General features: G+C 41.2%; 1 protein-coding gene across 3 annotated transcripts in view; it reads left to right on the top strand.

Annotated features, from left to right (window-relative positions):
- USP25 (ubiquitin specific peptidase 25) overlaps positions 1-16,670 on the top strand; it is a 184,841-nt gene that overhangs the window by 85,906 nt on the left and 82,265 nt on the right. For all 3 annotated transcript variants that reach the window (XM_089657388.1, XM_089657387.1, XM_089657386.1), the window contains exons 3-5: positions 4,064-4,208; positions 10,895-11,018; positions 12,730-12,892. In XM_089657388.1, coding sequence (XP_089513514.1) covers positions 4,064-4,208; positions 10,895-11,018; positions 12,730-12,892 — 432 coding nt within the window. The remainder of the gene's footprint in view (positions 1-4,063; positions 4,209-10,894; positions 11,019-12,729; positions 12,893-16,670) is intronic.

Here is a 16,670-nt window from a genome sequence, read left to right as displayed (position 1 = left end):
TGTGATTGTCTGGATTTTTTTTCTCATTTTGTCTCTCATAGTTGAGGTCTACCTATGATGCCAATTACAGGCCTCTCTCATCTTTTTAAGTGGGAGAACTTGCACAATTGGTGGCTGACTAAATACTTTTTTGCCCCACTGTACATGTAAACGACCGTGTACATGGACACATAGGAAAACATTAGGGAGAGTTCAGCAGCTGCTGAAAAAAACGCAGAAAAGCTCCTGAATGTGAGTTCATCAGCTGCAGTGTACATAAGCCCTTAAACTTTTTTGCAGATTCCCACCTGTTTCTGCTCTGAAGATCTATTTGTTTGTGTCAATGTGCACACTGATTAAGCCTGTAGAAGTATCTCACCAAAAATGAAATTTTTATTGCAGAAAATTCCTAAAATCTGACTTGTATTTTAGTGCAGACTTCTGGGAAAATTGGTGAGCCAATCACTCAAGCGGGAAATGTTTCTGGGGGGTGTCCAAATACAAACTATGTACAGGACGCTTCCAGGTTGCCGTCTTGCATTGAATTTTACAGAAATCTACAGAGCTGCAGATTTAAAAGGAAAGGTTATTTTTAATAACATTGTTACAATATGGCTTTTTTCCCCACAAAAGTGGAGTTGCACTTTAGCACAATGGATGTAATTGGACAGAGCGTGCTGCAAGTGTTGTGAATGGGCCCTCAAACCACATTCCTCCAGGCCTCTACAAACCTGCACTGATGGAAAAGTCACTAGACTACCCAGACATACATGACAACTTGGATTGACTTGTGTTTTTATTTCTTTTGTCAGCACTGACATTGGCAGCTGGTGTTCTCTTGAGTAAACCCTGAAAATCCTCACATTTTAAGGTGTCCACAGACGTTAGATGGTTGGAACACTTCCATTCACTCTGCTTAGGCACTTCTAGTGATGTCCTTATTCCAGAACAAGAATAGCGATCATCTGGCAAAATCTAACATGACTAATTAGTAATACGGCTAAAATTGATAGGGAGCTGTCTGCCTTTATGCACTGTAGGTGCCTCCAAAATTGGAAAATTAAAGTAAAAAAATCTTACACTTTGATGGATGAGGTCTAATTTGTATTGTTCCATCAATGGCCTCATTACATCAAGTTGCTTTCTTGTAGAACTGAAATATTTTCCTTAAAGTAATACATTTGTTGGTGTGCTAGTTTCCATTTCTGTTTGAGTCATTTGTTTATTTCCTTAGAAACCGCTCTATACACCCATTGTAGGAACATCCTAAAGCGTATTTCCACTTGTGCAAATGTCATATGTTCTTACTCATATAGCATGCCTAAAAAAAATAGTTTTAAATATTTCTTTTTAGAATACCATCTTTTAAGAAGTTTCTCAGGAAGAGGTGCATTGGCTTACTGCAAAGTTTTTGGAATAATATAAGGCTGGCCATATATGGGTCTTTTTTTTTTTTTTTCCTCCTGTAAAGATCCCCACTGTGATATTGTATTTTGACAGTGGGTACCCCTCGGCTGTCGGAAAATTTGTGTTTGATCAGGGATGCAGTCTATTCTAACAAGCCCATTCATGAAAATTCGATGATTAGATTTACTTCTCATGAATGGGATTGGCCATAGATGGATTGGAATTTGGACGGTCCCTGCTGAATTAGCCAAATTTCTATCCATCTATGACACATTTTAGAGTGAGCCTGTCCCAAATTTTATTCTCATTAACATGCAATGCAAGAAGCCCAGCCTCTACACCTTTAACACTTTGTTAGGACAGTACAGACCTGGTTGATTATGGAAACCACAGCTGCCCAGCGCCTTCATAACTACCTACAACTAGATAGGAATTTTCTTTGCTGGAGGGTCAAGAATAGAACATAAAAAAAAAAAAAAACTAATTTTTTTTTTTTTTTTTTTTAATGTGAACGAGAACATGCACCAAATGCTGCATAAAGTAGGTTTTACCCAATTTGGCTGCAAATGTGTAAGTACACTTTAAAGCCATCAGGGATTGTAAAACTTTTTAATTAATGGTTCTGCACAGAGCAACCTCGATCCTCCTCCTTCTGGGGTCCTCTGCCAAAGTTCCTGGCTCCGCTTTGACGAGTCCCCCGATAGGTAGCCCATCAGCGTCGCCCACCTGTGCCCCCTATCCATGCCATCCCATCAGTGCTGCCTATCTGTGCAATCCCATCAGTGCTGCCTATCAGTGCAGCCTCATCAACGCACATCGTTGAAGGAGAAAAATTACCTGTTTGCAAAATTGTATAATAGAAACACAGAAACTTTTTTTTTTTCAAACTTTTTGCTCTTTTTTTGTTTATAGTGCAAAAAATTAAACACCCAGGGGCGATTAAATACCACCAAAAGAAAGCTCTGTGTGTGAAAAAATTATAAAAATTTCATATGGGTACAATGTTCCATGACCGCACAATTGTCATTCAAAGTGCGATAGTTCTGAAAGCTGAAAATTGGCCCGGGCAGGAAGGGGCTATAAGTGCCCAGTAGGCAAGTGGTTAAATAGCAAACAGGTTTTTAGTTACCTGCTGTGTGTAATGGAATTGCACAGAGCTACCCCAGACATTCTCTTCTAGGGTTCCCCACGGATGCTCCTGGCGTCTCCTCTTCTCAATGGTACCCCATAGGAAAACGCTTCCTATGAGGTACCATTTGCATACTCGCTCCTGAGCCCTGCTGTCTGTTTCTGTTACTGTAGAAAACCGACATCAGGACTCAGAAGTGAGGGGAGAGAAGAGCTGCAAACGTGCATAGCAAATTTAACTTCATTTGTGCTTTTTGTTTATGGCAAATTTAGCACAGGTGAAAGGAGTAGAAGTCTGTCAGGAACCACAGATTTCATTATATTTAAATTGTATTGACAGTATGTCTAAAAGGAAAAAAAAAAACTATCAAAATATGATTTAAACATGTTTGTACATAATACGTAATAAAACCACATCAGAGTATCTCTCTGCGCCTATTAAATCGTATGAATGGGCATGTACAGTTTACAATACCTTTACCCAAATGATGTCACTGGTAGATGTAATTATAAATTATGTAATACTACATTATGCGTTCATTAATGTGTACATTTAGGAATATAAAGTTGTGATAAAACAATGTTTTCCAGCTTTCTGCTTGAATGGCTCTTAAATGGACATCTAATGATGGCACAGTTAATAAAGGCAATCGTATTGAATAAACTACACAGAAAGTAAGTGGAGATCTCTCCAAAGCGAGGGTATATCTCCTCTTGGACAGTTGTCACTAGATCAAGTTGCCCATCATAACTTTTAACTTGACTGCATGTTAGGTTTCTCATTAGTTTCTGTATTTGAGACAGTGGTCACCAGGGCCAATAGAGAGGTTGAATCTCTGAGGACACAGACAACAAGAAAAATCTGACAGAGGTTCTAACGTTTCCATATTCTAGCCAGAAAATTTTTTTTAATTTGTTCAGACAGAAGGGTCAAAAAGAGTGCTTTATGTGCATTTCTGACTTGCTGACTACACCCAATGTTGCATGTTAAAGAATAAACTGATACTTGTTGGCTTGGTGCTGTACCAAGTGATTCCTGCATTCTGGGCTTGCAGCTCTAAATGCACATACAACTTGGTTCACTGTCCAGCTGCTGTATAATTATGCCTGCCAGAGATTTTGACAGACTGCTGACAGTGGGGCTAGACACTGCACCATTGACTCCCAGACACCTGAAAATGCCAGGTTTTGTTATCTGAACACAGTTTGCATAAGCCAGCCCATAAAGTGATTGTTGAGTTGCTTTGTTTCTCTGGAGCCCCAGCCTTTTCCCTGATGTGCTCCCCTTTTCTTCTGATTCATTTCTGTGCTGAGCTAAGCAGTGATACATATGCACACAGCACAGATAGGTACTACGCTAGGCATCTCATTATAGATGCACATGATTTTAGATATTTGAATTAGACTCGCCAGAGACACTATATATAGATTAATGAAAAGATGGCATGAAGTATGTTTTAAATAGGAATATGTGTGGGGAGTGCAGTGTCTCCTTCACTTATGTGTTTTCATTTTATTTAATGAAGGCCATTTGTTTGTGGATTTTCAGGACAGTAATGGAAATCTGGAGTTAGCGGTTGCATTTCTTACAGCAAATAATGCAAAGCTCCCACAGCCAGAAGAAGCCACGTACTATCAGACTGCGCTCCCCAATAATGACCGATACATCAGTGTGGGCAGCCAGGCGGACACAAGTAAGTCAATTTTATACTTTATTTGTAACCTTGCTCATTTGTTATAATTTAAGACTTACTAAGATTCTTGCATAACTCCAGTTGGGATCGGTTCTATTTAACCAGATCCTGCCCGGACTATAGCAGATTATCAGATAATATTTGAGACTTTCGCCTGGCAGTACTAGGGTCATTGGTTCGAATCCCAACCACGGTACCACCTGCCTGGTGCTTGCATGTTCACCCTGTGCCTACGTGGGTTTCTTCCGGGTACTCCGGTTTCCTCCCACTCTCCACAGACATGCTGGTAGGCTAATTAGCTCCTGTCTAAATTGGCCCTACTATGTGTATGTATGAATGTAAGGGAACTTTGTACGCTCCTTGAGGACAGGGACTGATGTTAATGTACAGTATTTGTAAAGCGCTGTGTAAATTGATGGCACTATGTAAGTACCTGAAATAAATGATGTCCTCCCAATCATTACGCTCATGCGCTCCCCGGCGATCAATGGTGAACTGTGTGTCTCGGACACAATACCTCACCAATTAGGGTTAAGAGCCAATGACTTGGATCTGGCTCTTTGTCATGTTTTCAGCTGTGTCCAATCACAGCTGATCACATGTAAACAAATGCCAGCTATTGGCATTTCCTTTCCTCAGCGCTGTTGCTGTCTGAGGAAAGGAAAGCTGATAACTGGCTTTCCTGTGACGGGACATTTACACTGATGGTCAGTGCCCAACAGTGCAGCTTATCAGTACCATACAGTGCCCATCACTGCAGTCTCATCATTGCCCATCACTGAAGCCTCATCGGCACATATTAGTGAAGAAAATGTATTTATTTGCAAATTTTTGTAAAAAAATATCCCAGTGGTGATTAAATACCACCAAAAGAAATCTGTCTCAAAAAATTATAAATTTGCGTACAGTATTGCATGATCACACAATTGTCATTCAAAGTGTGGCAGGGGGTGAAAGTGCCCAGCAACCCCTAGCTTCTTAAAACTGAGCTCAGAGAGCAAATCTTAAATTTAAATATACACTTTGAAAGCCACAAGGGATATAAATAAATCTGTGCATGACATGCCCTTGCGAATCTAGATTTATCTTTTTTAAATAATGACATATGTCCAGGAGCAGCAGCATTTTGTCGCCTGTGATCGAGTCTAAACGTGGCTTACCGCTAGGTGCATTTAACGCTTGAACATTAATTTCAGTGACCAGAATAAATTATTATTTTGGCCAATTAAGTTAACACCATAGTGCTTGACACACCTAAACACGGTACAGGCTTTTACAGGTGTTTTTTTGCCAAAGGGCTTCTAGGAGAGTTGGCAAATCATCCTGAGGCCTAAAACTACACTTTAAATTAAGCTCCACTTAAACGGTGTAAATGTGTTTTTTTTTTTTTTTGTCTCCCCAATCCTTATCTTTTGATGCTTTTTTTATCTCCTTGTACGGCGGCTGGAGTTGTGTCCAGCCAGCATATGCGCAGTAGAGGGTTGCTGGCGCTGTCTGGCCGGCAAATTTGCATTCAGTACTTCTGTCTTTCTGAGATCTGGTGCTGTGTCCATCTGGCACATACACCGTACTGTGCTTGGATTGGAAGGAGTTGGCCACTACTGTGCGTGCGCTTATCTGGCATAGTGCCCACAGCCCCAACACCAGGAGAGCATGCACATTGGGTTGACATTGGTGATCCTAGATTGTAAGCTCCAAGGAGCAGGGCCCTTGAACCCCTCGTGTATTGTATTGTTACTGTATTGTCTCATGTACTGTCCCCCACTATATTGTAAAGCGCTGAGCAAACTTTTTGGCGCTATATAAATACTGTATTATAATAATAATAACGGAGAAACTATTTAGGTGCAAACTCAACATAGGAAACATTCTTATGCTGGCAAGTCTGTAAGGACTGTACAACGCTGGGAACGGGAAGCAGTGAAGACAAAGTATATAGCTACAGTTCTCAGGTTTTTTTTTTTTTTGGAGGTTTTAATATCACCTTAATGAACTTCTTGTTCCTATACAGGCTTTAAACAATTCATTTTGGTCACTAGAAGATGTTCAAGGATCAGGCGAAATAGTTCCAGGATAGTTCTGGACAGCTGAATGATTCACTTGCTGTCTATAAATCATAAGGAATCAAGAAATGAGGTCTTTGAGAATGAGCTCTCAGGTCCAATCATTTGATACAGAAATTACAAAGGATATTTAAATCTGCACTTTTATTTTTAAATCGCTCTGTTTACCAATATTTCACATCGGGTTTATGAAGGCAGAGGGAGGCCAGCTAGAAAAATTGGGTAAAAGATGCATTTATCTTTTAAATCTGCCTTTTGGTTTATAGGTTGGTCCATTGCCCATATATAGAACTATTTTTGATTCTTGCAGCTGATGTGGCTGATACGGTTAAATATTATTCTTTTGGGGTTAGCCAGGAAGTTTGTAACTAAAAGGCTTGGGAGGCTATTCCGACCCAGATAACAAGCCAGCTTGACAGAAGATTTTTCTTGTTTGCAAGCCGGTGCCAGTTCGTTGACATCTGCGTTAAACACAGATATTTAACAGGCTGCAACGTGGAATCCGATGGTTTTTTTTTTTTGTTGCTTATCAAGTATGCAAATGAAACCTTGGAGCTGCGTAATTAAAACCTGTTCAGTTTTGTGCTGCATGCTGACAGCTTGTTTTTTTAATTATGAATTCATATCACATGTGATAGACTTGGTCGTTCATAAAGAGAGGTGTAGTGGTGAGGACAATTGCACAATTGTGGACAAGTGAATGTGAACTTTAGTCAGAAAGTTAAGTCCCGCTAGATCACTTTAGGCTGACCCCTTTTGCAGGTATAGCTATGTGAAACATTAAAGGATCACCTTTGGGAATATGTTTGGCTGCGTGTGGTTCCGCCCACACGGCCGTGTCATTTATTCACAGAAATCTAACAGCTTTGCGGCTAATGGCTTGCAGTTGTCAATGAACTACCAGGGTGTTGTTGTGTGTTCTAGTAGTTCATTTGAGTCTTCCTGCCGTTGTGTAACTGCCTGCTCGTACGAGGTATGAGCAAACGGCTTACATTGACAATCTACTTCTGCTGATCGTGGGTGCAATGCTTTCCAGTCTCCTACAAAAAAAAAGGTAGTAAATGCACTTTTTTTACCTGCAAAAACGTGTACATTTATTATTTTTTTTAAATGGGGACTTCTTTAAAAATAAGTGCCAATACTGTTTAAAATCCAGTAATACACTCTCACCCTGCTCTGCACATGCTCAGTTGCCCCCTTTTTTTTATGCACTGTGCCACATTTGTAGAGGATCTGCTGACAGCCTAAATATGACTGATGTGAATGTACAATATATACATGTAAAGCGCTGCATAAATTGACAGCGCTATGTAAGTACCTGAAATAAATAAATAAATAAAATATTTACTGCTGCTCAAGGGTTCTGGGCTTCTGCAATATAGCAGCATCCTGCTCTAAGAAACAGGAGCAATGCTGGAGGCAATTGTGGTCCAGTTTGGCATCAGTTTTTAAGGAAACCTGTACTGAGAGAAACTTTTCCTTCTTAAAATGCCAGTTTTTTGTCTGTCATGCTGATGTGGTGGCTTCAATGCTTCCTGTACTACTTACCTGGGAAAAGTTTGCAGCTCTGATTTTACTAGCTCAATGGATTTGTGATTCAGAAAGTTTTGAGGCTTTTCCTTTAGTGTGACAGCCAAGCAGCCAGCATTTTCAAGAGGGCAGCAACATCAGCTAGTAAAAAGTCAAAAATGAATGGCTGAAGAAGGTAGAGATGGTATAAGCAGCGCATGCACCTCGCTGCAAAATCCTGCAATCCAAACCAGCTGTACAAATAGCAACATTCTAGTGACTCATGCAGACTGACATTCTTGTCAAATGCAGCCTTTTTCATTCAAATATGTTCACATGCAAGCGGTGGAATGGAAAAGGCTTGTATTGTTTGATTAAAAAGAAAAAAAAGGCTGCCTTTTATCTGCATTGCTCGTATTTGAAATAAACCTCAATAGGACTAGATGCCTCTGAAGAAACTCAAAATAAAACTGGTCAAATGCAACCTCTGAACTCTGCCCTCTACACTAATCCATCAAGTTAGTAGGAATTCGGTCTGCTGACCTGTGTTTGACACTAGTTTTAAACACAGAAAAGCAATGCCGTTAAGATAGCCATGAACAAAGAGACATTGATCCCATTCTTTGATGAACCAGTCAAAATTCACTTCAGAGGGGACCTTTCTGTACCCTCTTTCCCGACATCTTTGATTGCAAAATCAAGGAGCCAGGCAGAATTTTTTGAGCCAAACAGCTACTACATCCAGTCAGATACATCTACTGTTCAGGTATTTTGACAGTCCTTTTCATGGGTCGGGATACAATAGATGGTGCTGCATTTGCATATTTGTCCATCCATGCTGTAAATGGAGGAATCTGTTACATTTTGTTTGTTCAGCCTGCAGTCTGAACAAAAAAATCTATCAATATTTGGCCAGCTTAGGTTTCGATTTGCACAGCACACCTACACACATTTATATGCTGTTGATGAAGCTGGGAGACCAGGGGAGATAGGAGAGGGAATGACCCTCTGATGGACATTTATTAACATTCAGACTAAAAAAGGTCATATAGCAGAGTGGAGTCCACAGCAATCTGTAAGCCATGGTTTCAGTTTTTTCTTAGTTTGTGGGGTCTAAATGGCTGAATTTTTTTGTGGCTTTCAACTGTTTAGGCGAGGGTTCTCCAGACATTCTAAACAAAGGGCTAGTTTACTGTCTTTCAGACTGTGGCTGGTGGAAGTAGAAAATACCCTGGTGTCAGGGAAAGTAAACCATGCCCCATCATTTGTATTATTCAGAAGAATATTGCCCCATTGTTGGTGCCAGTGGAAGGAATGGTGCCCCATTGTTGGTGTCAGTGGAAGGAGTAGTGCCTCATTGTTGGTGTCAGTGGAAGGAGTAGTGCCTCATTGTTGGTGTCAGGGGAAGGAGTAGTGCCCCAATGTTGGTGTCAGGGGAAGGAGTAGTGCCCCATTGTTGGTGTCAGGGGAAGGAGTAGTGCCCCATTGTTGGTGTCAGGGGAAGGAGTAGTGCCCCATTGTTGGTGTCAGGGGAAGGAGTAGTGCCCCATTGTTGGTGTCAGGGGAAGGAGTAGTGCCCCATTGTTGGTGTCAGGGGAAGGAGTAGTGCCCCATTGTTGGTGTCAGGGGAAGGAGTAGTGCCCCATTGTTGGTGTCAGGGGAAGGAGTAGTGCCCCATTGTTGGTGTCAGGGGAAGGAGTAGTGCCCCATTGTTGGTGTCAGGGGAAGGAGTAGTGCCCCATTGTTGGTGTCAGGGGAAGGAGTAGTGCCCCATTGTTGGTGTCAGGGGAAGGAGTAGTGCCCCATTGTTGGTGTCAGGGGAAGGAGTAGTGCCCCATTGTTGGTGTCAGGGGAAGGAGTAGTGCCCCATTGTTGGTGTCAGGGGAAGGAGTAGTGCCCCATTGTTGGTGTCAGGGGAAGCAGTAGTGCCCCATTGTTGGTGTCAGGGGAAGCAGTAGTGCCCCATTGTTGGTGTCAGGGGAAGGAGTAGTGCCCCATTGTTGGTGTCAGGGGAAGGAGTAGTGCCCCATTGTTGGTGTCAGGGGAAGGAGTAGTGCCCCATTGTTGGTGTCAGGGGAAGGAGTAGTGCCCCATTGTTGGTGTCAGGGGAAGGAGTAGTGCCCCATTGTTGGTGTCAGGGGAAGGAGTAGTGCCCCATTGTTGGTGTCAGGGGAAGGAGTAGTGCCCCATTGTTGGTGTCAGGGGAAGGAGTAGTGCCCCATTGTTGGTGTCAGGGGAAGGAGTAGTGCCCCATTGTTGGTGTCAGGGGAAGGAGTAGTGCCCCATTGTTGGTGTCAGGGGAAGGAGTAGTGCCCCATTGTTGGTGTCAGGGGAAGGAGTAGTGCCCCATCGTTGGTGTCAGGGGAAGGAGTAGTGCCCCATCGTTGGTGTCAGGGGAAGGTGTAGTGCTCCGTCGTTGGTGTCCGTGGGAGGAATAGTGTCCCGTTGTTGGAGTCATTGGGAAGAATAGTGCTCCAAGGGTTAAAGGCCAAAAAAGGGCCACATCTGGCCCGTGTGCTGAAGTTTAGAGACCATTAGTTTAGACACCCCAGACCAGAAAATTATCAAAACATGGGCCGAAGACTGACATGTCGCGTTTCCATGCATATGTTTTCAATAAGCTGCTAAAGAGCTTTTAGTTTGCCACATGTGTGGCCAGGATATCATTTCAGAGGCCAGTTATTGATGCAGTGTAGTTAAATACCGGTTATTATTTCACTGCTATCTACTTTCCAGGCACAGATCTGGATTTCTAATAACTGTAAATGTCTGCACAGAAAATGTTTGACTTTTTCTTTTTAAGCTCAGTCTTGATCATTGAAAGCGCATTCCCATGTGAAGTCTCTCATGAACAGCTGATTTCCTGTTCTTGTAAAACAAAAAAAGATGTTGCCGGAGGGATTGTTCCTCCTCGCTGGATTGTTTTATTGTCGGAGCAAGCAAACAAACAGATAAAGTGGACCTGTTTTGTTATCTTTCTATCTTAATGCTTGAGAGATCAGCACAGTGTAGAGCAGAGCTTTTGTTCAGGAAAATTTAGGAACCAATTAAATGCATTTACTGTCACCTTTTAAAGGTGTCTGGAACTAAGTGGGCCTTTTTTTTTCTTTCCAGATGTGATTGATCTCACTGGTGATGATAAAGATGACCTTCAGAGGGCAATAGCATTGAGCCTGGAGGAGTCAAATAGAACGTTCAGGGAGACGGGCATCACTGATGAGGAACAAGCCATCAGCAGGTATGGTAATGGGGGTTTGTTAGGTTATTGTTTTTAATCCAGTCCCTTCTGGAAAAATTACGTATGCCTGCAGGATTCTGTTCTTCTTCTTTGTCCTAAATGTTCCCTGCTACCCAACTCTAAAAATGTTTGCTATTCGTGGTCTAGTAGCTTGTGTCTGGATTGTCCTGAATCAAAGCTTTTGGGAAACGGGAAACCTGCAATTAGCACGGGTATACCTAAATCCCCCCAAAATATCTGTTGCGCTACTAAAGGATAATGCATGATACAGAATCATTTATAACTAATTAAAGTGCATATGGAAATAGAACAACCACCAACCATAAATAATTATAAATAAACACACTTCATGTAAAGTGCAACCTAATAAATAATGTGAAAAAGTCCAAAAGTTCTTTAAAAAAAAGTTCATAGAGAAGCCAGGTATAGTGCCAACCAAAGTAAAGCAAAGTGCTCTCTTGTGCGCCAACTACAGCTACAGTAATCCTGGGCCACCAATCCTTGTTACTGTGCACAACACCAAGAGGGATATCAAAGCCTCTTACCGAAAGCTTAGACCTCTGGACACAGGAGGTCCAACAGCACTTTAAGAAGCAATCCCACTAAGGATGGATGGATCACCAATCTCCTCCGGTCTCAATCAGCCAGCTAGGTTATGGATGGAAGTGTGGAAAATGATCCTCCACTGATGACACCTTCTTGTTCTTGATCACAAACCAAGTCAGATTGGCAGACTTTCGGAATCGGTCACTCCAGAGAACCTCATGCAGGAGGAACGGAATTGCTCATGGTGCAGTATTAAAAGCAAGTTTTTAAAAAGGCAGACATCTACTCACATAAGAGAGGAATCACAGCATATCATATGTACAGCATCAAGCGCCCTGGTGGGTGTGCTGATGTCACTGCTGTAGCTCCACCCTACATGTTTTGTCCAAGTGAACATTATCACTGGGGCAACAGAAGTCCCCTGGTCATATCTGAGATATGTTATGATTATGTCAAAGCTTGCCCATCTGTTCTGCTCCAATCCTTTCCTGTTGAACATAGAGGCAGCTCACCAGATCAGTGGGCCAATAGAAGTGTGTGGAAGATGGGAGCTTTGCCAATCAAAATGACCCAGTATTCATGCATAGCAGGAGGGACGTGGTAATGAGAGATCTATGATTATTTATAGTAATTGACTAACTGGTTGGTTTAGTAAACCTGTATTTATTTAGCAAAAGAAAAAACTGTATAAGGCAACTTTCACTCTACGTTCCATATATAGTGGCCATAAAAATAGTTGAAATACATATGCAAATTGAAACCTCTTCTAAGTTGGAGCACAATGCAATTCTGTGGCCGGAATGACTTGCTAGTACTTTCAGGGACTCTGTATTTGTAATTCAGAGAAGATGATGGCCAGCAGTAAAAAAAAAAAAAGCTTAGACACTCTTTTCTTTTTTTTTTTTTTTTTTTTTTTTTTTCACTTTATTGGCTACATTGTCCCAGGAATTTGTCAGCTCTGGGCAATATAACCCTGAGAATCAGGGAGTTGCTGTATTAAGAAATATTCAGTATTTATGTAATGTTAAAAGTGTATCTTTTTAACTGTTAAGGAGTAAGAGTTCTATGGCTAATTAATGATGCTAGCCAAGTTCTGCTTTGGCCAGACTGGTTGTTAACATCTGCCCTAGAAGTGTGATGACTTGTATTTTCCATCTTGCTTTAGGGTGTTGGAAGCCAGTATAGCCGAGAACAAGGCCAGCCTAAAACGCACCCACACCGAGGTTTGGAGTGACTCGCCCAATCCTTATGACCGAAAGCGACAAGACAACTGCCCGGTGGGATTAAAAAATGTGGGGAATACTTGTTGGTTCAGTGCGGTCATCCAGGTGAGATCGATATTCATATTTGTACATATCATTTGGCATTAAAGAGGATATGTCACTTCCGTATCTTATTTGGGAATTGGTGTGATGCAGTTGTTGATTTGGTATACATTGTTCAAAATGGTTGTTTCAAAGCTCCTTCTTTCCATAAATTTAGTGCCAGCGGTCTGCTCTGTGATATGCATTGTAGGATGAACCTTCTATGTACTTTGGTTTTACATTAGCCTTTATATTTATTTTCCTCATCCCTGCTGGCAATGTTAACTCCTTTTATTTCCTCCCTTCTACAGGCCACTTCTTTCAGATTACATAATATAGCAGCAGAGGGGGTTGTTGGCATTGCTACATTGGAGGTGGGAGCTTAGCTCTGAGGTTAGACTGATGTAAAACAAAGGACTATAGAAGAAATGTGCTAATTTGGGCATGACAGGGTGGACTCTCGGCTCTCAAAAGTCCTTTTTTTTTTTGTGGAAAGAGGTCATGAAGAATTGGCATTTATGGGGTATTTTGTGGGTGCTCTTCCTAAATGGTGTGATCTCAGGCAAATGAGAAGTACAGGTGGTGGACTAGGTAAAAGGGTTTAATGATGTCCATACTTTTGAATACTGTTATGCTTTGTTTACACGGATGGACAGTATAGAGTGAAATCTAGCCAACACTGCTGCGTGTAAAATACTGTATGAGCCCAAAGGTGGGTTTATGTAGGTTGGCGGGTGACCTTTACACGGGCACGGCTTTACTGTGCATGTTTTTTTTTTTTTTATATAACATTTAAAACAAAGTGTGTCACTGTGTGCAGTACATGCTGGGCTGCCAAATAAGAAAGCCTGACACTAGCTTTTCACTTGAAGACTGTTCCTGCAGGCCTAACATCAGGAACCAGTAATCTGAAAGCCTGGAGCAGCAATCTTGGGTTGATATGGCTAGTTAGAAAACAAAAAAGACAATAATTACTTTTTTCTTTGTTAGATGCTTTTATAAATACAGCTCAGTGTGCTCATAGTAATTCAGTGAGAGTGTTCTCATAGGATTCAGCGATGTTTGTAATGAAATGCTCTCAACGCCTGAAAGTATCTGAGCCAGCTCATTTCATGTTTACCAGACTGTATTGTGTATGCATATCCAGTGTGGTCACAAGCTGCATGCTTGAGTTTCATGCCCTTTAAAACAGCAGGGGTGGGCACTCATTTACTTGTTGAAACCTGTATTCTCTTTATAAATCCGTATTTGATCATGTTCAGGTAGCAGCTGCATTTAATACATCAGTGTGCAAGGAGTAGATGTGTTATGGTTCCATTTTAATCCCCTTGTCCTTACCAGCATCTATATGAATGAGAGTTCGTTACTGCATGAAAATCAGTGATCCCTACCCAAGCTGTCATTTTAATGTGTTTCAAAAGCCTGCCATAGATGGATCGAATCTCGGCTAGTTGAGTGCCCTACCCACCACTTATCTGTAGACCGTGCCTCTCTGTACTCCAACTTGGTGTTTCTCAACCTTTTTTCAGTCAAGGCACACTTTAAAATATGGACAGTCTCGAGGCACCCCATTCTAAAATGTAAAAAATATTCTAATAGTTTTACATGATGCATCAATATCCACACATAGGACACCCAACGTTAGAGGTGATTTATTCTTCCAAATCAAATGCACTTTTGCACACCAGTACTGACTAGTATTTCAGTTTTTCTCTTCGTAAAGGTTTTCTCCATCACTCAGCTAATGTTTCCCCAGTGCTGATGGAGAGGCGCAGGGGATGGTCAAACAAGGATGCTGTGCAGGCAACTGACATCCTCATCAACTGGTAATGCCATTGGTTTTTTGGATGGCGGCGACTAGATGGTCATAATGGTGCACAATGAAACCCTGTGGCTTTGTGTAACATAAAGGCAGGCTTGATGCACCTCTGACTTGTATACAATTTTTGGTAAATTTTTAGGCAAGACCCCTGAAGAAACCTCAAAGCACCCCAGGGTGCCTGGACACCCTGGTTGAAAAAGGCTGCTCCAACTGCAAAATAGGTGTAGATGGGGGTGAAGGGAATTAAGTCAGAATGTGATATCCAAAGGCTTTACAGGACACCATAGCCAGCAAATTCTAAACGGGCTTTTTAGTGGCAAGACATATTTTGCCATGCTTACAGGTTTTAAATGCTTAAACTCTTTAAACCTCCAAAAGTCTATTACAAGTACATTTATTGTCTATATACAGTGCATTCATAAAGCATTCAGACTCCTTCACTTTTTTCAGTTTTGCTATGTTGCAGCCTGATACTACAGTTCTTTAAATGTTTTTCTCATTTAATCTACAATCAGTACCCCATAATGACAAAAGTAAAAACCTAATTGTAGAAATGTCTGTGAATTTACAAATTTTATATATATATATATATATATATACAGTTGTGTTCAAAATAATAGCAGTGTGTTGAAAAAAAGTGAATAAAGCTCAAAATCCTTCTAATAGCTTTTATTTCCATACACACAAATGCATTGGGAACACTACACATTCTATTCCAAATCAAAACATGAAGAAAAATATATCAAATTTGTGTTGTTCCTCTAAAAACAATTTGAAGAAAAGTGAATATTAGACTGTTCAAAAAAATAGCAGTGTTTGTACTCTTCTTTACAAAACTCAAACTTTCACTATATAAACTGAAAAATGTTTGAAGATTTTGCTTTCCTTTGAACCACTTAATGAATATTTAGTTGTATAAGCACTGTTTCTGAGAACTGCTGTACATCTGTGTTGCATGGAGTCAACCAACTTCTGGCACCTGTGAACAGGTATTCCAGCCCAGGATGATTGGACTACATTCCACAGTTCTTCTCTATTTCTTGGTTTTGCCTCAGAAACTGCATTTTTGATGTCACCCCACAAGTTTTCTATTGGATTAAGATCCGGGGATTGGGCTGGCCACTCCATAACGTCAATCTTGTTGGTCTGGAACCAAGATGTTACACGTTTAGTGGTGTGTTTGGGGTCATTGTCTTGTTGGAACACCCATTTCAAGGGCATTTGCTCTTCAGCATAAGGCAGCATGACCTCTTCAAGTATTCTGATGTATTCAAACTGATCCATGATCCCTGGTATGCGATAAATAGGCCCAACACCGTAGTGTGAGAAACATCCCCAAATCATGATGCTTGCGCAACCATGCTTCACTGTCTTCACAGTGTACTGTGGCTTGAATTCAGTGTTTGGGGGTCGTCTGACAAACTGTCTCCGGCCACTAGACCCAAAAAGAACAATCTTTTATCAGTCCACAAAATGTTGCGCCATTTCTCTTTAGGCCAGTCAATGTGCTCTTTAACAAATTGTAAACTCTTCAGCACGTCTTTTTTTCAACAGTGGGACTTTGCGGGGGCTTCTTGCAGATAGCTTGGCTTTACATAGGCGTCTTCTAATTGTAACAGTCCTCACAGGGAACTTTACACCTTCTTTGATCTTCCTGGAGCTGATTGTTGGCTGAGTCCTTGCCATTTTGGCTATTCTTCTATCCATTCGAATGGTAGTTTTTCGCTTTCTTCCACGTCTTTCAGGTTTTGGTTGCCATTTTAAAGCATTTGCGAACATTTTAGCTGAGCAGCCTGTGATTTTCTGCACTTTATTTGTTTTCCTCTCTCCAATCAACTTTTTAATCAAGGTACGCTGTTCTTCTGAACAATGTCTGGAACGACCCATTTTCCTCAGAATTTCAGAGAGAAATGCACTGTAACCAGCATGTACAACATTTTCTGCCTTCCTTCCTTAAATAAGGGCAGTAATTGCCACCTG

The sequence above is a fragment of the Staurois parvus genome, unplaced genomic scaffold (assembly GCF_062004578.1).
Source record: "Staurois parvus isolate SC_StPar_1 unplaced genomic scaffold, SC_StPar_1.0 ptg000988l, whole genome shotgun sequence".
Taxonomy (NCBI): Eukaryota; Metazoa; Chordata; class Amphibia; order Anura; family Ranidae; genus Staurois; species Staurois parvus.
This window is presented reverse-complemented; position numbering and strand designations above follow the sequence as displayed.